The 21,875-nt window shown below is 37.9% G+C and overlaps 1 protein-coding gene across 1 annotated transcript in view; it reads left to right on the forward strand.

Moving 5' to 3' along the window:
* Tomm70 (translocase of outer mitochondrial membrane 70) overlaps positions 1 to 20,815 on the forward strand; it is a 36,043-nt gene extending 15,228 nt beyond the window's left edge. Inside the window, exons 2-12 of the mRNA XM_051150072.1 lie at positions 146 to 319; positions 1,941 to 2,067; positions 3,696 to 3,805; positions 5,241 to 5,389; positions 7,643 to 7,850; positions 9,520 to 9,654; positions 10,674 to 10,781; positions 12,724 to 12,840; positions 15,370 to 15,467; positions 17,758 to 17,880; positions 19,757 to 20,815. Coding sequence (XP_051006029.1) covers positions 146 to 319; positions 1,941 to 2,067; positions 3,696 to 3,805; positions 5,241 to 5,389; positions 7,643 to 7,850; positions 9,520 to 9,654; positions 10,674 to 10,781; positions 12,724 to 12,840; positions 15,370 to 15,467; positions 17,758 to 17,880; positions 19,757 to 19,910 — 1,503 coding nt within the window. The 3' untranslated portion in view covers positions 19,911 to 20,815. The remainder of the gene's footprint in view (positions 1 to 145; positions 320 to 1,940; positions 2,068 to 3,695; positions 3,806 to 5,240; positions 5,390 to 7,642; positions 7,851 to 9,519; positions 9,655 to 10,673; positions 10,782 to 12,723; positions 12,841 to 15,369; positions 15,468 to 17,757; positions 17,881 to 19,756) is intronic.
* The last annotated feature ends 1,060 nt before the right edge of the window (positions 20,816 to 21,875 follow it).

Here is a 21,875-nt window from a genome sequence, read left to right on the forward strand (position 1 = left end):
TCGGTGGGAAAAGTCTATAGTGGTTTTGAAGTGTAAACAACAATCCTATCTTCCCATATTCTTTTATCAGCTTGTCTAATCACTGTGGTCTGAATTTATTCGTGAATGTCAGTTAGTTCTTAATAGTTGTTTTCTCTCATTTCAGAGCTCTCTGGATAGAGCCCAAGCAGCCAAAAACAAAGGCAACAAATATTTCAAGGCCGGAAAATATGAGCAAGCCATTCAGTGTTACACTGAGGCTATTAGTCTGTGCCCTACTGAGAAGAATGTAGACCTTTCTACATTTTATCAGAACAGAGCTGCTGCCTTTGAACAGTTGGTATGTACTCCAGGTTATTTCCTCTGTTTGTCTGTTTAAAGTTTCAGTTAATTCTACTCAGATCTGATGCATTTTCTGAGGGAGATTTGAAATTTTAATAATTTTTCATTTCAGTTTTGCTAGCCAAAACCATAGAACAAAATTCTATGTGTTTTAGTAAAATCAGGTAATCAGAGGTTAAAGTTTTATAATGATCCTGCCCTCCACAACAGTTTGAGACTACTTGTTCATTTTTTGTCTCTGTGTCTATAACATGCCAAAAGAAGAAAAAGATGAGTTCCTTTTACACATATTGTTTGTGGCGTGCTTTTGTTATTATCATGCCTTGCATAGTTTTTAGTGTTAGTATAGCCGAATCTCTGATTCTTACTAAAGACTGTAGTTTTGTATGCTTTTATGGAAGATTTACGCATGGGAACAGTGGAGAAGAGGAAGCTATAGGTAAACTAAGACATGCACTTACTCTGAGATGAGCAGCTGGTGTTTTAAAAAGTACGTTTCTCAGTACAGAGAAATGAAAGTGGAAGTAAGCAGGGACCAAGTCAGGAAAAGCCTGTAGGCAATGAGTTTAGACTTGAGCCAAGTATTACGGTCTATTCCTGTGTTCTCAGTACTTAGGAGGTAGGGGATCATGAGTTAATGGCCAGTGGGGGTAACATAGCAAGACCTTGGCTGAAGAAAATGATGAATAAGTGAAACAAATGAATTAGCAATTGGTTCTGAGTACAATGCAAGTATTTAAGGGATTTTGGCAGGGGAGGAATATCATCAAAGATTTTTTTCCTACTGTTCTGTCAAGAATATATTGGAATCAGAAAGGGTGACAGGGAGACCAGGTAAGTATATTGTTGCCATAGCCTACACAACACATAAAGGAAAGCTGAAAAATAGCAAAATTTGCTATTGCGTTGGGTATGGAAAGTGAAGACAAGCAAGAATTTTAATAATTTCAGGGTGGAGGAAGAGAGAGACAGCTAAGGAGATAGTTAACACATATTTGCTAGCTGGCTAGAGCTAATGTTAATCACCTGGGTTTTAGATGTTATTTGAAGCCAGACAATCACATAGGGAGGAGAGGTGAGTCTTTGGAGATTTCTGCGTGTAGCAGTCAAATATAAGGAAGTATTCAGCCAAATAGATTGAGAAGGGGCAGCCAGTAATGTAGTGGGTAGCAAGTCAAGTGACAAGGTGGACTAATGGCAGATGGCTGCTGAGTGGGGTAGTAACTAACTATAAGGAGAGTAACAGTCTGAGCATGAGTCCTTGTCAGGGGATGGTCCAGAAGAGAGGTGGGGTTGCAGAGAAGGAGTAGCTGAAAGAGTAAAGGTTGTGGGGAAGGTATGCATCCAGCTCACCAGTGAGAAAGGAGTGAAACTTGCTTTGAGTGCAAAGCCACAAGTAGGTTTAAGGTAGAAAGAGAGCCTATTTTTTAAAAATCCAGTATAGTGTCTTTATTTCATATGAGAGAGAGACAGAGAGACAGAGAGAGAGAGAGAGAAGGGGAGAGAGAGAGATTGAGATTTAGTATATTGGAGCTATTAGTTTTGAAAACTCAATTCTGATTAATAGTTCTGTTTTCAGTGTAACTTTTTTCTTTTTCTTTTCATGCTTTCAATTACAGCAAAAATGGAAAGAAGTGGCACAAGATTGTACAAAGGCTGTTGAACTTAACCCCAAATATGTGAAAGCTCTCTTTAGACGTGCAAAAGCCCATGAGAAGCTCGACAATAAGAAGGAGTGTTTAGAAGGTGAGGGTGTGTCTGTGTTTCCATGAGAAAAGGACTGTGAAACTGCCTGTGAGCCGGGAAACCAGCTAATTGTCTTTCAGTATTAAACTGTTCCCCAGTTGAGACTTTGTTCTCTAATTTAAATTAAAGTTACTGGTACATAAGTTCTATCTCAGTTTTCCATTGTGAGGTATTTATTTGTTTGTTCACTGGGTTTTGGGGGCCAGGGTCTCTCTTCATAGCCTTGACTCTCCTGCAACTCATGGTGTAGACCAGCTGACATCGAACTCACAGAGATCTACCTGCCTCTGCCTCCCAAGTGCTAAGACTAAAAGTGTGTGCCACTGTGCCCAGCCTCAACTCAGGAATTATCAATGGGTATTAAGTCTAAGAAAATCAGAAAAGTCGTTTTTAGCAGGTTAGTGTTGACATATTTTTACTGACTTATTGTATAAGTGTGAAATAACTTGGAGATGAGTCATTAAGGAAAATACTTTTTGCCCTTCATATTTTCAGATATTATATTACATGATTGCAGATTGTATAATTGCTATAAAATATCCAAGTGAAATTGTCATTCTCAGAAAATACTATAAATGTTCTTCTGCCTCTAATGGGCCATATCTGCTTCCAAAACTGCAATTAAAGTATAGGTCACAGGCTTTTAAAGTTCGTTTTTCTAAGTGATGGGTCGCTAAACCAAAGTGTAATTTCTACAGTCTAAAAGTACTTTCAGTACATGTCCACATGTCCTTTAAAAACATCAGTAATAAAATTTAGCCATAATTAATCTTTTAAAACTTTTGTGGGTTGATACCGGGAAATAAAACTCAGGATCTCACATACAGATGGAAAGCATAGTTTCCGTCACTGAGTTGAGCCCAAAACGCTTTTTTGGGGTTTATTTTGTTTTTAAAGGAATGAGTTCTTTAAAAGGATGAGGATATTTTAGGTCATGTTAGAAAATTTAAAAGTTTTCTGATGTCGTGTGATGGTTGAAAAATGTTTTTAAAGTGGGAGTGCTAAGTTTTGGACTAGACCTTGCAGTTATTAGCAGGTAATAGTTGTCAGAGAAGAGTTTTAGATCAAAGAAATGGAGCAAGAAGTGAACAGTGGCATTAGCCTCAGCCAGAGTTCACTGACTGGCTTGTTTGGAAGAGTAAGGGTGTGGGGTTGTGAAGAGTGGAGCTTAGGAAGAGGGGTCACGGCTGCTACTTGAACATTTTGAATAAATGTGGCATTTTCAGGGGGATTGTGGGTTCTGTGGCAAGGTAGTTTTGGAGACAGAATAACTCAAAGACCTTTAAAAAGCTACATATGAGGTGAGACAAGAGGATTAATTGGGTGGCAGCATAGCAAGGTGTGAGCGTACTGTGTCACTAGTCAGAACAGAATATTCTGGATTCCTTGTATTCTTTGTTACCTACAGAATATTAGAGCATTGAGAGACATCAGAAAGTAAACAGGATTAAGCCCATTCATTTTACAGGTGAAAAACAAACCCCACCAAAGTACAGTTTGACAATTTCTTTAAGAAACAGTCCCGTCTTGCTTTGAGTTGTTTCACTTTTATAGTTTATTTGTATCTATTTAATGCTGCTGGCCATCCTCACAATAGTTTCATAATTCAACTTTTCATTCATTTCCAGATGTCACTGCTGTGTGTATATTAGAAGGGTTCCAAAATGAACAGAGCATGCTGTTAGCTGACAAAGTTTTGAAACTTCTTGGGAAAGAAAATGCCAAAGAAAAATATAAGGTAAATTACTGTCAATTGGTAGTAGTTCAGTACTGCGTGAAACTGGAAATACTGTGTATGACAACAATTGAAATTAGAACTCAGTTGTATAGAACTTAGATTCTTACAGCATATCCAATTTCTGTGAGTCTAAAATTGTACGTAGAGAATATAATTTATTTTATGAATTAGGGACTGTCACAAAGTAGCCCAGAGACCAAATCCAGTCTGCTTCCTCTGTTAGCCGCTTGCATATTGTTTGGGGCTACTTTTGTGCCACTACAACACAGTTGAGTGATTTTTCTAAGTATGCAAAGTCTGTGTAGTATACAATGCCTAAACTGTATACTACCTGACCTTTTGTAGAAACCTATTTGCCAACTCCTGCTCTGTAGCATTAGTTTTTAAAGGTAAACTTTTTCTGGTGTATGAGACAACACCCAACTTGAATGTTAACCTTTCCATTTAAAATACAGAGTTTGCAACCTGAGTTGGCTGCACAGGGTGTGCACTGGAAGAGGGGTAGTCTTATATAGTGAGTATATTCCAAACTCTGTATTTAACTGGGAAAAGTAAAGTTGGAGGTCATCTTTTATGCTGGAAAATATGGTATATCAATGGACATTAGTCACATAGTTTAATTTGACAATTAAACAAAGTTCTGTGCTAGAGCATTGGACACAAACACATGGTTCCAGATCTCAGCTCTTGTAATTCAAGCACTTGGGAGACAAGAGTAGGAGGAGCACCACAAATGTGAGGCCAGCTTGTGTTACAAAATGAGACCCTCTCTTTTAAAAAGAGGAAGAAAGGGCACGGTCCCTTCCCTTAAAGGGTTTCATTTTAATGGGACACATGTTACTAAGTATAAAAGACCTAATATGGTTAACTATTGGAAGGGAAAAGTAAGGAGAGTGCTGGAAGAATGTCAGCTTAGCTAAAAATCACCAAAGATTCACTGCTGAGTTTCAGAAATTTTAAGGCAGTTGTCCCGTTTTCCTTTACTGATGACTCCATTTTCTCCTAAGCTGATGTTTGTAACTAATCTCTACAGCGGGGCTTAGTTGGCACATGCCTATAATTCAGTTACAAGAGGATTACAAGTTAAAGACCAGCTAGTCTGTATAGAGTGAGACCCTTTCTCAAAACAATACTTAGCAGGTTTCTTTAACGTAGGCTTTCATGTATTAGCATGTACTGTGAATCCAAGAGCAATAGAACTAACTGTATTAGGGCTCAGAACTTTTTGCCTTTCACCAGTAATTCATTATGGGATTCTTTAAAATTACCTCTGAAACGTGTTAGATTCCCAGTCTTATTCTGTGGCTTAGAGCTTAATATTGTTATTTAATATGAAAACCTACTTGTCATAAGTCATTTTATTCTGCATTGTACTTGCTTCTTTGATTAGAGCTTTCTCATTTTAAAAAGAAGCTTTAACATGATTGAATTTCAGAACCGTGAGCCTCTGATGCCATCTCCACAGTTTATTAAGTCTTACTTTAGTTCTTTCACGGATGATATAATTTCTCAACCAATGCTTAAAGGAGAGAAGTCTGACGAAGATAAAGACAAGGAAGGAGAAGCTTTAGAAGTAAAAGAAAAGTAAGTATGCCGAGCACAGTGTTTGCCGGATGGGCTTTGATGCCAAGAAAATTTGCCTGGAGCACAAGTAGGTTCACAGTTCATGTACAGATGTAACTAGACATAACCTTAAATTGTATATTATTAATTATTATAGAGATACCTCTCTAACAGATGTCTATTATTTCTCTGGTACTTAAGATTTTTTTTTGTCAGAATCTACCCTGCTTTTTTAGTCTTAGTGAAATTTTCAAGAAAACGCCCCTTAAGTGTCAATTGGTGCAGGTGGCAGGCAGTTTGAATTAAGAGTGCCACCTTACATTATATGTAGTTCAAGTTCCAGATGTTTTAAGCAGGGTAATTTGTAAACTGATGAATGCTTAGGAATGGTATACATTTTTTTTCTACTTGTCCAGGACAGTGATAATCTTGTGCTTGATAGTCTAGAGAGCTGAAATCAAAGGACACGTGTCTTTATGGCTGGAGACCTTGATAGATACGCCATCTAGCCTGTTCATTCATATTTACCAGTGCTTGTGGGTTCGGTTAGGGTAACTCCGCCCTGATGTGAATTAGTAGTGTTGCTAATTGGGTGTATATTAATGTGTGTGGAAGGAAGGGAATTGCTGTTCCCTGCAGTAAAGCATAGCTGAGTTTTCAGGAAATGTGCATAATTACAGCAAGGTGTGTGCATATTAACTGGTATATACTCTAAAGTCCTGGTTGGGAAATGCATGTTTCAGATGTCACATAACTTTAGTAACAGTGATACAGAAACAGTAAACAGTCCTCATCCCATAAGCAAGAGGAAAGTTAGTCACCTTCTGTGAGCTGTGCTGAGAGATGACAGTGAATCAGAATCATAAGAGCTCACAACTAGAACCATTGCAGCAGCTTGTAGTTTGTAGTTCAGTCTCTGAGCCTTAGCGCTGTCATCATCATCATTGTGAGGAAACCAGTACTTCTGATTCTTAGCCGACTGTACTGTTTGAAGATTTAGTGCCCTATATAATTACCTCCCCTGTCTTCAGTCTGATTTTAATATACTTGCTCCTGTTTTCTTGCCCTGGTAATCTGAACAAAATAGAGAATAAAAGGTTAGTGTGAAGTTAGAAGAATTTATAGTTTTTCTTGTAAGTCACATACTAGTTTTCTCTATCTAGAATAGAAAAACTGAAATGAGACATTGTACTTTAACTTGCGGTGCTCTTTAATACAGATGCTCTCAAAGTTCTGAGGGGTCATACCCCTATACGTACATTGTAAGTTGAAAATATGTTGTCAAATGTGTAGTTACTTTAATACATAACCCACTGAGTAACATAGAGAAGCAGTTATTTACCCTTGTAACCCTGTGAATGCTTGTGAGCTGTGGCTTGCTGGACAGGAATGCACCACATGTCTCTATTCCAAGGCAAGATAAAAATCATGTACTTCTAAAGTATGTCATTTTCACATCATGTTAATGTCCAACTGTCATAGGTCAAATGCCTTAGAAGTCCTTTAGTATACTTTTTTCTGTCAGAAACCTCTTCATTAAGTACCTCTGGTAGCAATCGTCATCTTAGAAGAATGTTGTAGCTGAGTGGTGCTGTGGTGTATGCCTTTAATCCCAGCACTCAGGAGGCAGAGACAAATAGATGTTTGAGTTCCTGGCCAGCCTGGTCTATAGAAGAAGTTCCAGGACAGTCAAAGATACACAGAGAAAGAAACCTTATCTCCAGAACAAACAAACAAACAAACAAACAACAACAACAAAAACCACACACACACACACACACAAGAGGAAGTAATGTTATATTTACTTCATTTTGAAAAGAGGTTGTTCCAGGGGTTCTGTAAGATAGCCTGTGGGGTAAGTGTGCTCGCCTCACAAGTCTGCTGACCTTAGTTAATTCTACTTCTACTTTTTAAGGTGGAATATTAATCTGTTTGAGGCATTTAAGGGTTTTTACTTCATCTTTCTTCCTTAGTCCACTCTACACAAAACATTGATCTGCACAAAACACGTATCTGGCCACTCCTTTTGCCTTTATTGTTGTCTGCTTCCTTCCTTGTTCTTTCGGCCTTTAAACAGCTGTTGAGTACTACTGATAATGCCCCAGGCAGAAAGTAAGACAAGGCCCTCATCCATGTTACAATTAGCTCACCTCACGATAGCTAATGTTTAGATCTGGGTAGGAGGAAAGGATATTTCAGAGCGCCATATATGACAAGTTTTAGCATTTGGTCTTTCCTCAGTGATTATTTTCCTATATTTGTTTTCATCTTCAGTTCTGGATATTTGAAAGCTAAACAATATATGGAAGAAGAAAACTATGACAAAATTATAAGTGAATGCTCAAAGGAAATAGATGGTCAAGGCAAATACATGGCAGAAGCGTTACTACTGCGAGCCACCTTCTACCTGCTCATTGGCAGTGCCAACGCTGCCAAACCTGACTTGGATAAGGTCATCAGTCTGAAGGAAGCCAATGTGAAGGTACAGGTTGGAGTGTGTGTGCGTGTGGAAAGCTAGAACGCGAACATGGTTACTTGTGCAGTTGCTGGGCCTGATACCTCAGCATTGCACTAGCAGTTCCTTGAAAGCTGTTTTCTATTTTGAGGACTCTGCCTTTAATAATATTGTGTAGTGAGTCGGAGGCAGTAATATTTATCTTCAGGTAAGAAAATAAACAACTTTTTTCTATAGCATTTAGTACTGGTTGAGCCCACTCGTGGCCATGGCGTAGTATCTGGATAGTAGTGACAGCAGGTGGTTCATGATACTCTTCTAAGCATTAAAATCCTTTTGAAATTAAGTCTTGATACCGAAGTTACCCTGCAAATTTTTCCTTAATCTCTTTGCACTGATTTCCTAATAAAAAAAAAACTATTATATTCTGCTATAAAGTCTTTATTGTTGCCTTGAAGAAGCAGTCAAAGTTTATGATCGCGACTTTTAGCTTTAACAGCAAGGAGTAACAATATCTACTGTACTGCGTGTATAAAAATTACCTCAAAACGAACCAGAAACCTAAATGTAAGAACTCAAAGCAAAACTCTTAGAAAAACATAGGAATAAGTTATTAGTTATCTTGTATCAGGAAGGGGCTTCTCAGATACGATGCCTAAAATATAACTTCAAAAATGAAAAGAGCGCCAGCAAGATGGCTCACTAAAGAACTTGCTGCCACGGCTACCATTCAGTTCAATCCCTGGTGTCCACATGGTAGGAGAAAGGACGAACTCAGGCAGGTTGTTCCCCTGCGGCACATGCTCTTCATGCACACAGTAAATAAGTCAGTGGAAGAAAGAGAAAAGTAACAGCTTCTGAGCCAGGCATGTGGCTTGGATTTGCATGGCTGAGGCTGGAAGACCGCTTTAGGCCTGTACTCGACAGAATGCTATGAGAAAACTGAGAACACCTTCCATAGAAGGAAGAAAATAGGCATGAACTGTTTATGTGATATAAAGGCTTTGTAATCAAGAATAAACGCTTAGAACCCAGCACTGAAAAGGAAAGCTAATTTTAAAATGTACAAAAGTTGTGGACAACTCACCAAACAAAGAATGTTCTACAAATGACCAGTGACAGCATGAAAAAAGTGCTCCTGTCCCATTACCTGTTAGGATAGTGTCAACCAAAACCAGTTTGGCTAATCTTCAAAATGTTAAAACATATAATTGCCGTGTAATCTATGAATGCTGCTTCCACAGAATTTAAGGCATGCACACACACAACTGAATATTCACAGCAATATTAATCATGATACTCAAAAGGTAGAAATAACCCATATGTTCACTACCTACACTGAAGTACTGTCATAAGAAGGAAGATTCATACATATCACATTTGATGAAAATCAGAAAAAAGAGTATATTGTATATAAAACATTCATAATGTACAAATGTGTAGAAATAGACTGGAGTTAAGTAGTTTCTGGGCATCTGGGTTAGAGGTGTTATACTTATGTGTGTGTTCTTTAGATCCAATAAAACTGCTCTGAAATTTGTAATGATCAACCTTCTATTTAGTTAATAGACTAACAAACTTGCATATAGTCTTTAAAAGGGTGAACTTTATAGTAACCATTACAGATTTTTTTTTTCTCTTAAACTAAATTGTATTTTAAAATTAACCAGGACCCTTTTCTCATTTTGGGTGTTAGCTTCGAGCAAACGCCCTCATCAAAAGAGGCACCATGTGCATGCAGCAGCAGCAGCCCATGCTGTCTACGCAAGACTTCAACATGGCTGCTGAGATCGATCCTCAGAACTCAGACGTGTATCACCACCGAGGACAGGTAGATCTGATCTTACTTAGAGCTGAGGTTGATGACTGCTTTTCTTGAAGTTTTCTTAACATCATGTGAATTCTGGAATGTTTTACAGATTGGATTGGCCTTTATTTACTTACATCTTGAATTTTATTTATATTAATTTTGATATTGTGGAAGAAAAGGAAGGTAAAAAAACATGGGCTTGGCAGATCAGCTAGTTTTTTGGGTATCCTAGTTTGTAGGCTTTCATTGAGTAAACACTAATCCCATTTAGTAAACACTGTCATGACTCTTTGTAATTACTTTTATGTGTCTGCGGGGATTTATGCCCATGATTGCAGCCTCTCAGGGAGGCCAGAGGTATCTATCACATCCCCTGGATCTGGAGTTATAGGCAATTGTGAGCTACCCAACACATATGTAAGGAACCAAACACCTAGAATACACCTGGTCTTGTCTGGTTTGCTTAGCATGGCTTCTTATAGTATAGTACAAAGTAGAAATAGGTTCTATAACAACTGAAAATATGTATACTTGTTTATTTATTTTAGACCTAAGTCTCACTTGATGTGCAAGCTCATCTCAGCTCAGTCTACCTGCCTCAACAGCCTGAGTACTGGGATTATAGATGTACCTGGCTTGAAGTTCTTCGTAGGGAAGAATTTTGTTCTGTGTTTCTGTTATAAAGTATTGAAATAACAATTAAAAATTTTTTTGCCGTATCCATCTTTTAGTATTTTGAAATTAATTGAATGACAATTATGTAAAGTCTTAACCTGCTTTGAAATTAAGTACAGAGGCACTTAATTTTTTTTTTCTTATTTTTTTATCCAAATTGCAGTGACTACGAAAAAGATTATTTTAAAATCAGACACCAGTTTTAAGGTTTTAGAATTGTGGCTTTTTATTTTTTCCTGCAAAGTAATTTTATGTTGAATAATTAATAAGTGCTGAGTACTAACTGTGATAGCAGAAAACAAACATACAACGTAAATGTTGAGCCTGTTCTTTTGATCGTATTTAATTACTTATTCTTTTCCCAGCTGAAAATTCTGCTGGATCTAGTTGAAGAAGCAGTGGCAGATTTTGATGCATGCATTAGATTAAGACCCAAGTTTGCTCTGGCACAAGCTCAGAAGTGTTTTGCACTGGTAGGTTTCATTTTCACTTGTGATGTCACATTTGTACTTTATGCTATCCAGCAAAATGAGTATCTTAGTGTCTATAGAATCAGCCATTTTTTCCCAAAATGGTGATTTCAAGGAGGAAAGATATTTTAAAAGCATGCCAATGAGTATGTAGCTGGCCTTGGACTCACAGCCCTCCTGCCCCAGCCTCTCATGTGGGTTAGTGGTGCAGGTACGCATTGCACACCCAACTCCTGAATGCATAGAATTGCTTCTCTACCGTGAACTAGTATGAAGGATTCAAAAAACAATCAGAGAAAATTTATATTTATGGCGTGACTTAAATGCTTTTGTTTTCCTTCTAGCCAGTCCTAAAATAAATTTCCCTCTAAAGAAAATTGTGTCATAAATAATGTTATAGGTTTAAGATGAAAATAAAATTACTACATTAAAAAGTCTGTAGGTGGGATATATCTTGGTGATAGTGTAAGGTCCTTGTTTTGAATTCTGGCACTGCAAAAAGTAAATAAATAAAAATTATGCCATCTATGTGCTCAGTTAACATGTCTTAGCTTTCTATTGCTATGAAGAGGCATCATAAGCAGGGCAGCTTATAAAAGTAAGCATTTAATTGGGGGCCACAGTTTCAAAAGGTTAGTCCATTATCTTCATGTCAGAGAGCATGGCAAAAGGCAGGGAAGCAAGGTACTGGAGACTGGAGTGGTAGTTAAGACCTTACATCTGATCCATAAGTAGGATAGAGACCAGAGACAGACAAACAGACAGACAGAGACAGACAGACAGAGAGACAAAGAGAGACAGGCAGAGAGAGACAGAGACAGACAGACAGACAGAGACATACAGGCAGAGACAGACAGAGACAGACAGAGACAGAAGACAGACAGGCAGAGACAGATAGAGACAGACTGACAGACATAGACAGACAAAGAGACAGGCAGAGAGAGACAGACACAGGCAGACAGACAGACAGACAGACAGGCAGAGACATACAGGCAGAGACAGATAGGCAGAGACAGATAGAGACAGACAGACAGAGACACACACTGGACCTGGCATGGGCTTTTGAAACCTCCAGCCCCTGGTGGCACACTAATTCCAGCAAGGCTACTTCTCCAAATCCTTTTCACACACACACACACACACACACAAAAACCAAAAACGGAAAAAACTGGTGACTTGAACATTCAAATATATGACCCTGTGGGGCCATTCTCACTCAGACCACCACAGGGCCTTAGGAGTCTCTGCAGACTGCACAGTGGGCCTGCAGCTCTGACATAGTTGTTTGGTTCCCTACTGCTCAGTTGTTCCTTGGATTCTTTTTCAGTGCAGGATGCAGCAAAGTGTATTAGCAAGTCACCTGTGTAGCTGCTTTTTTTTTTTTTTTTTTTTAATCTATTTTATTTGGTTTCTTCTTTCTACTGTCCTTCTCCACTCCAATCCCTTCCAACACCAGGTAGGAGAGAAAGAAGATTAGAGGGGAAAGGGGGTATAGACCTACCTTTCTATAGGCTACTTCCTGCTGTGATTAGAGACATAGAGTCTAGTCTTTGTCGTCAGAATCTCCAGTAGCTCAGCACACCAGTGATCCAGCAATAGTGAAGGCCAACAGCAGCTGCCACAGGCTCTCTTGGGGCTCTCACATTTATTCTCTCTCAAGAGTTCCCAGTTAAAGTATTTGCAGCTGGCATAAATCACGGCCCTGCCAGAGCACAGGACACATCATAATTAGCTGCCATGGACAGTCTAAAGCAGCTCCATATCTCACAACTGGGATTAAAACAACATATTCACATAATATAACTGGGTTTTTTAGGAAACCAAAATGCTCACCACATACCTGCTTTTCTGGAAATGCTTATATAATATTCTGCGGCTTTTATAATATGTTAAGATTCCAGAAGACTTTTTGTTCTCTAACTGGAATGTTTTGATTTTTAAATAGTATCGCCAGGCATATACAGCAAACAATTCTTCACAAGTCCAGGCAGCTATGAAAGGTTTTGAAGAGGTCATAAAGAAATTTCCAAGGTGTGCTGAAGGCTATGCACTTTACGCTCAGGTAAGTGTTAAAAAAATAAATAAATGAAAAATTAACAAGTGCATTTATAAGCTGAATTCAATGTGGGTTTGTGCTAGCCTGATGACAGTTTCTATGGAAGCAGGCAGCTTTGATTTAAAGGCTCATGGCATGCATGATCTTGAATCACCTCAGGAGAAGCTCCTGAGTCGTACAGTCTGGAACCTGGAACCCTAAGCTCAGAAGGTGGAGAAACTCAGGGCAAGCAGTAATTTCCTTCAGAAAGTTTTCTCCTAAATGTTGGTGACAATATCTACAACATGGGGTTCTTTTTTGTTTGACCAGGGCCCTTTAAATGGTTGTCTAAGCTGTGTCACATGTATTCTGTTACCCTTCTTTTTCCCTTAGAACCTCTTTTAACACTCTTATGGTTTTACACTCTAGAAACCCTCCCTACTTTCATGACCCGAATCAACACTTAATTCATATAAACATATAAAAATTCAAAGCTGGGAAGTGCATATGAGGTAGATGTGATATTTTCTTTCTGAGACTAGCTTACCTCACTTAATAAAAGTGTTCAGAACTATTTACTTAATGAAATTGCATGTCATCCTTGTACAGGAGAATGTACTAGTCTTTCCTAGAACGTCCTAACTTAATATATGTGCTGCCAAAGTAAGAATTGTATAAAGTGTCGTCGTCGCCCCCCCCCCCCCCCCCAAAACCAGACTTGCTGATAGTTGTTAGCTGCCACTGAGCACTTCTCTCCAGCTACCACTTTATTTTATTAGACTATGTAGGTTTGGCTGGCATAGAACTCACTATATAGATAGGCTAAGCTGGCTTTGAACTCATAGAAATCTATCATCTCTGCATCCTGGGTGCTGGATTAAAAGCATGCACCACTAAGCCTCCTTAAAAGTTCTTGGGTTTTTTTTTTTTTTTTTTTTTTTTTGGAGTTGAAGCTACAAAAAGCAGGATTTAAACTTCAACCCTGACTGGTCTTGAACCCATGATCTTCCTGACTGGGTCTCCCAAGTGCTGATGTTCTGAGCCTTTACCATCATGCCTGGATTCTAACTTTTTTTTTAATTACAAAAGAAAACCCTAAGAGCTTTCCCCATCTTTCATAGAAATAGGAAACCTTAAAATGTCATTATCTTTATTAGGCTCCTCCCCTAATCCTTTCTTAAGATTGCTAGTTTTATCTGACTTTCCTTCATGCTTTTGAGTGACATTTCATAAAGACTTGGAGTGTTTATTGAAGGAGGCCTGTGAGAGGCTGATCATGTGGGACTTATCTTCCAAAGTGTCCTACACATCACTGGGCAACAGCTGATAACCTGGAACATTCACTCTTAACTCTTTCCATTTTTTATAAAAATGAAATGTTGCTTACTATGCATGCACACTAAAGTATAAAAGCATGCTCTATGTAAAACTATATAAAGATAAACTAAGATAAATGGACATTAGTAATGTAGTTGTACAGTAACCATCCTTACTTTGGCTATAGAATTCAGGAATTTGGGTACAAATTTCTGTGAGGCGCTAAGAACGCAAAGACACTGCCCTTTAGTGAAGCTGATAGAGGGAAGGCCTGGCCTTTCTGCAGCATGTTTAAAATAGGTGTGCTTCATAGAAAGTCTTTCACATCAGCACCAGCATTATTTCACTGAAGATTTAATGTAACTACACATACACCTATTAAATTTAAAACTTGCTTTCCATAGCTTCTGTAAAAGCTATATGGTATAAATTGTTTAACTCTCAAAGCTTGGGCTTAAGTCTTACTTCAACCATGTCAATAGTAGTTAAGTGGTGATTGATAGGAGTTAACATATTTATAATGTACCCTTTGAAATGACTCCAGCCCTTAATATTAGTGTGATAATTTACAAATACAAGTATAGACTTGTGAAAGTCTTATTAAAAGCAGGCTCTTCACATGGGTGTGGTGACACACATCTGTAATCCCAGCACTTAGGAGGCAGAAGCAGGCATATCTCTGTAAGTTCAAGGCTAGCCTGGTCTATAAAACAAGTCCAGGACAGCCAAGGGTACAAAAAGAAATCCTGTATTGAAATAGAAAGAAAGGAAGGGAGGGAGGGAAGAAAGGAAAGAAAGAAAGAAAAGTAGGCTCTTCTATATTCTGCAGTTTCCCAAACTCTTGATTCCATTTAGCTCCTCCATGAAAAGAGGACAGTCAGGAGCCCATGGCAGGTACAGCCTAAAAACTCAAGTAATTGGGGCTGGAGAGATGGCTCAGTGGTTAAGAGCACTGTCTGCTCTTCCAGAGGTCCTGAGTTAGCAACCACATGATGGCTCACAACCATCTATAATGTGATCTAATCACTCTTCTGGCATAAAGGTGTGCATGCATATAGAGCACTCATATAAAATAAAATATTTTTTAAAAATGAAAACTTGAATAATTAAGACATCATTTTAAACTGGTTTAAACTAATTTCAAGCAGGAATTGGGTGTTGCATAAATAAATTTTAATACTTAAGCAGTATACTTTAAATTTTCAGGTTAATATATAACTTTAGTTTTTCTTCACATAGGCATTAACAGATCAACAACAGTTTGGTAAAGCTGATGAAATGTATGATAAATGTATTGATTTGGAACCAGATAATGCTACAACTTATGTTCATAAAGGGTATGTATTTTTTGGTTCTTTTGTTTCAGTAAAATACTGGATTTCTTTCACAGTAATATATTTCTTCTAGCCTTACAGAAATTATTTAGAGTACAGTAGACTTATCAATGAATTAATTGATCAACTTCTTACAGTATATAGATTGTTTTTTATCTTTGTGCATATGAACATGTCATATCTGTGAATGTGGACACATGCTTGCCACAGTGGAGACGAGAGGACAATTTGGGTGTCAGGCCTCACTTTCTACCTTGTTTGAGACAGGGTCTAATGTCTCCTTCAGCCTCCTTACCCAGCCTGCTGAAGAATTATTAATATTTAATATTGAATTATTATTTTAGTGAAATCAGCAGTTACTCCTTCTCCTTAACCACCTTTATGCCGAAGTAACCACACAGAAAGTCAAGATCTATTTAATTAGCCTAGAGCATGGTGCTGCACAATTATTACTCCATCCTAAACCTCTGTGCCTGTATAGTTTCCTCCCATTCTGATTTCCCACTTTATACTTGCTTCTAAATCATCCCCCAGCTCAGTTCATTTCTCCTGGTATTTCCTGGTCTTCTCCTTGTGGCTCCATCCTCTCCTTCCTTCTCCGCTCACTGGACCAGGATGTCCCACCCTATTGTCTATTATTGTTCAGCATTGGCTAGTTTGTTTTTATTGACAACATAGAGAACAAATGGTGATGTGTTTATACAAACTTGAAACTGGAGATAGAATAAACATTACAGTGCAATGTCCTGATTGATCCAGAGAGTAGGATGGAGAAATCAACATTTGAATGAACAAGTGTAAAACTGTACACAGTCCACAAGAATATTATGCAACACTAGCCAATATAGAATTTGAAAAGTAATCATTGGTTGTAGAGTGTTAATTTGATACACAGCCTAATGGTATCATTTAGATAAATATCTGTTGTTTTACTTTTCAAATTTAATGAGTTTATAAGTTCATAGTATTTCTGTTACTGTAATTATATGATAGTAATAATCTTAATTATACTACATTGTAAAGAACTCTTAACAATGCAAGTTTGTGTATTTAGAAACAATGGTACTATGTAGTCATGGCTGACTTTGAACACAAAGATAACTTCCTTCTGCCCAGCAAGTGCTATGATAAAAGTGTACCGTCATGGCTATCTGCAAAATTAATTTGTAATATAAATATAAAGTATTTATAGAATATATATACATATGTATGTATATATATACATGTATACTTGTAGAAAAGTAAACTATATAAAGATTAAAATATGGAGAAGCTGAGGCAGGAACATCTTGAGTTTAAAACCATCATGACCTAGTGAGACCCTTTCTCAAAAAACTAAAAAGCTTAAAATAATTGTTATAATGTTATGATATGCATCTATGGGTAAAGTTTAAGAAACAAAGACAGACAGTCAAAGGCTGAATGGCTTTCTAGAGGCTCCAAGTTGAATTCCCAGAACCCATGTTGTTAGACAACTCAAAACCACCTATAATTCCAGCTCCAGGGGTCTGACACCCTCTTTTGGCATCTACCAGCACTTGAATGTATGTGTCATAAATTCACAGAAACATACATACATGTAGATGACAAAAAATATAAAGGCTATAAAACAAGTATTTTATACATTTAATTTTTTTGAGACATTTGTATCAAATTATTCAGTTTAATATATTCAGTAAGTTGAAAATATTGCAACAACTTTATTTTTGTAAGGACCAAACAAGTTAGAGTAAAAGGAGAAGCAACCTTAATTTACAGAACAATTTTTTTGGCAATATGTTTCTAACATACTTTTTATTTCTGTGAAATGGAACCAAACACAACTGAGACTACAGGCTCAGTGAGTGTACAGTAGAAATCAGCCAGTGCCATTAGCAGAGTAGAAAAGAGACCTAAACCCACAAAACTCTTCTCTGGGGCAGGCTGCCAAGGGGTGAAAACCAGGACTGGACTCCTCAGTCAGTGGTCCCGGGACAGGAGTAGAAGGGAGTGAAACACGGGGGCTTGGTGTTTGCTTACAAAATCAGATGTCTCTGTTTCTTAGAAACACAGAGGCAAGACAGGATGATGATGTAGAAAGGTGGGGCCATGCACATCAGCATCACAAATAGAGACCAAAGACTTCATGTGGTGCTCATGAGTTCTGCTTTAGTCTTTGCTCTACTTATAAACTGCTGTGTATTTGCTGAGGGCAGGAACCAATCCTACATCTATCAGTACTGTGTCCATCTAACTGCCTTTTTTTTTTTTTTTTTTTTTTTTTTTTTTTTCTTTTTTTCTTTTCTCTTTTTAGTTTACTTCAACTTCAGTGGAAACAAGATTTGGATAAAGGTTTGGAGCTTATCAGCAAAGCTATTGAAATTGACAACAAATGTGATTTTGCATATGAAACCATGGGAACTATTGAAGTGCAAAGGTATCTTCTAGAGTTGCTTCTTAGAAATGAAGTGAAGCATCATAGATTATTGTGTTTTATTCTCATTAAATACATTTCATTGTCAATCGATAGCCATTTTAAAAATATTTTTTAAAAGATTTATATATTATGTATACAGTGTTCTGCCTGCATGCCAGAAGAGGGCACCAGATCTCATTACAGATGGTTGTGAGCCACCATGTGGTTGCTGGGAATTGAACTCAGGACTTTTGGAGGAGCAGCCAGTGCTCTTAACCTCTGAGCCATTTCACCAGCCCTGCCATTAAAAAATGTAAAAGTTTGCTGTACTTTTGATGTAGGCGTCCCTAAAAAATTAGGGAATTTGGACTTACCTCATTTTATTATTTTTCCAAATTAAAAGTTTCACTTATAAAAGCTGTCAGGCTTGTGCCTTAAATAGTAAGGCTAGGTCTTTATCTCTTGTGTATGGTTTCCTTTTTCACCTGTGTTGTCCCGTACCTAGCATGCCTGAGGCTCTGAGCTCAATGCCTAGCACTACAGCTAGGCATGGGACAGGCATGAACAACCTCTGGAGGCTGATGCAGGAGGATCCGAGATGTTCAGGGTTCTCCTAAGCTACATAGGGAATTTAAGGCAAGGTTGGGCTAGAAATCTTGTCATTAACCCACCTCCCACCACCACGCCCCCCTCCCCACACAAACACACGAAGTTCATTCTAAATCCTACCTTAAAATTAAGTGATTGACATTCCTGGTTATGCTAATATTTTGAAGATCTTCTAGTTATAGACAAAACAGCTCCATATGAACTCTTTAAATAGTTAATTGTGCTAGCCATATACTGTAGGAAGTTAAATATGGTCACCTTTAGGGGCACCGACAGTTATCTAGTATTGACTTTGATCTTGGTAGCAGGATTACACACATGTAGTTAAGTATTAGGCACATGCACACATACATAGCTAAGACTACCTTGAACAGTTGTTCCTTAGTAACTATAAAACCTAGCCACGCTTAAATAGAAGAGATAAATTTTACGTTCATCCATTTATTCAAAAGCAGATAGCATTTAAAATTTGTACTTAGTTGTTGGAGGTAGTAAGATAATGCAGACATTCGTCTGCCTGTGTTTACAGGGATACTAGAACTCTGAGTAATATTAGGAATAAAGTGTTTAATTCTTCTGGGAAGAGAAGGTGGGAGAGTATTCAAGTACTGCATTTGAAGTGAGCCCTAGAAGGCAGGGGTTTGATCAGAGTTAAGCAGAGGCAGTATTCTGAGGCTCTTTGGCATCAGCTCTGGCATGATCAAGAAGCTGAAGTTGACCTGTAACTGGAGAGGGTCACAGGTTTGGGCATTGGATAAGAAATGAGACAGTAAGGGTGTGGCTTACTCTATCTTTTAAGGGGCAAGCATTTGGGGGCTACTCGTGTTCTCTGTTGCCAGGAGCCTCACATTTCACCAGAAACATGCAGACTTAGCAAACAGGAAGAATTAATGATCTTAAATAACCAACTTAGTTGCCCTATTCTCCCTGTATTTCAGCAAGGATGCAAGATAATGCAGATATAGTACTTTTAAGAATAGTTGGAGCCAGGTGTGGTGGCATACTCTTGGGAGGCAGAGACAAGAGGATCGCTGTGAGTTCGAGGCCAGCCTGGTCTACAAAGCAAGTCCAGGACAATCAAGGCTACACAGAGAAACTCTGTCTGGGGGGGTGGGGGTGGGAATAGTTAGGATTCACTGGTGCTTTCAGTGTGCTGTGCTGGGCAGTCTTGTTTATTATGAAAGGAACATTTTATCACAATTATACTTGAAGGTTTCATGCATTACAGTTACACTATTGGTTATTGAGAACTCCTTGTTAAAGAATCTTTGAAATTTTGCTCTTTTAGAGGAAACATGGAGAAAGCCATTGACATGTTCAACAAAGCTATCAACCTGGCCAAGTCAGAAATGGAGATGGCTCACCTGTATTCACTTTGCGATGCTGCCCATGCCCAGACAGAAGTAGCAAAGAAATACGGATTAAAACCACCGACATTATAAAAACCAGGGGAAAACAGACTGACTCTTTTTAAAAGAAGTTTACCCCCTCTTCAACTGAACCCTGAAGACACTGTCATGAATTGTTGAATGGTGGAACTTAGGATTCCCTTTGTGATGTTGTCATTCGTTACATCTGTTTCATGTTTAGGTGTTGTGGGCGTGGCTGTTGAAGGAAGTTTGCAGCCTTGCAGCTTTTATTCCCTGTGCAACAAGAGCTTAGAACCTGTTAAAGGGATATTAAAACAAAGTTGTAGAATACAAATAGTAATTGGCCATGCAAATAAAAACTTTGATTTGTTGATTTGTTTTTTTTTTTTTTAATGGGGTGGGGATTATGTTCTGAATGATTTTGTTTTTATAGCTGTTTGTATAATATATGAGTGTTTTATAGTATGTTGGTCTTTAACATAGTAAGTGCTGTAAAATAGACTTCTTTTGTATTCAATTAATCCTTTTTAATTTTTTTGAAGGATGAAAGCTTCAATATGGATTTCAGTAAAACTGAAAGATTGTAAGCTATTGTCAGCATGCACAGTGCCTCTGATTCTGTAGAACTTTAGTAAATTATGCAGAAGCAAAATATTCTGATTGACACTTGTACAGGAAGACAGTTAATGAGGACTGAACAAAGGAAGGTAAGATGAAAGAGACCTGTATATACTTGCCCGTGCCTATTCCATAGTAAGTACTATTTAATGGTATGCTTTTTAAAGAAAGTGGGTGTATGTGAACAGCCCACATACAGATGGAGTACATGTGATGATAATATAGGAATATTTAATTAGCTTAAATTTTCTAGTGACAGGAATATTGTAAAGGTTCAGAAGGGTGTCAGTCCTGGAGCCAGACTATCCTTTTTTGAAATGGCAAGTTTAGTGCTTTAGCTGTGGCTGTATTAACTTAAGGGATTCGAGCCAGTGTTTTCAGAGATGCCCAATACATACAGCACTTTTTGTATTGAGGTAACCCTGACCTCTAAGGACTGATGGTCCATGTCCACATCTCCAGGGATCCTGACAGCTGACTTTACTTTTGTTCTGTTCATTTTTATCTGTACCTCATCCTCTCTTTGGAATCACTAAGCTATGTTTCCGTTCATCACTTTCACAGACTATCCTTTTACTTATTTATATGCTGGATTTTTCTGGAGGGGGAAGAATATGTAGTTAGTAAGTCTGTTTCCAGGATCCAGGACAGGTTGAGGTTTATTTAAGTGAAGTTACAAAAAAAAAAAAAAAAGCAAGTCTGCTAAGATTTAATGGACATTAAGTCTAATTATAGTTTACATTGTTGAGAGTAAAGAAGCATTTTACACTCTTATTTACAAGGGTGCTTTTTCCCATTGAAACCAAAATGACTTTGTCTACAAATGGTGTCTTTTTAGAAACTCTTAGAAATGACTCCTCTTATAAAGTCAGTCTTTGGACGATATCAGTAAGCCTGTAGCTAATTTCAGTAGGGGCAGTTAATTTAATGTGATTGGGACAATGGGAAGTTGGAGAGATCTTCATTTTGTTCTGAAATAATTCTCCAATGATGGCCCTAAATACAGAAATGTCCTACATCTCTGAATGTGACCTCTTTGCTTAAAAAGTTTTTATTTGCATGGCTGTATTTACATTAATACTGACATTTTCTACTCTGCTCCTTCCTTGTTGGGGTTGGGTAGGAAACTGAAGCATGTGCCATTCAATACTATCATTCCAAATACTCACAGACTTTTTGCCTGTTGTGAACATATTTGAAACTGCACTGAAAGCTACGTCTGTCTGTATCTTTCCTTTTGTAAATTGCTTCACATGTAAATTCACAAAATAAATACTACATCCAAGCTTTCCTACCTATTCTTGGAACAGAAAGATAGGAAATTTGTTCGTTTATTAACTGATGGTCAGTCTCTCATTGGTTCAAACCTTACCTTTGAACATAGGCATATATACAAGTTTTTGTTGGTATGGCCATGAC

Source organism: Acomys russatus, chromosome 8 (genome assembly GCF_903995435.1).
Source record: "Acomys russatus chromosome 8, mAcoRus1.1, whole genome shotgun sequence".
NCBI classification, from domain to species: Eukaryota; Metazoa; Chordata; class Mammalia; order Rodentia; family Muridae; genus Acomys; species Acomys russatus.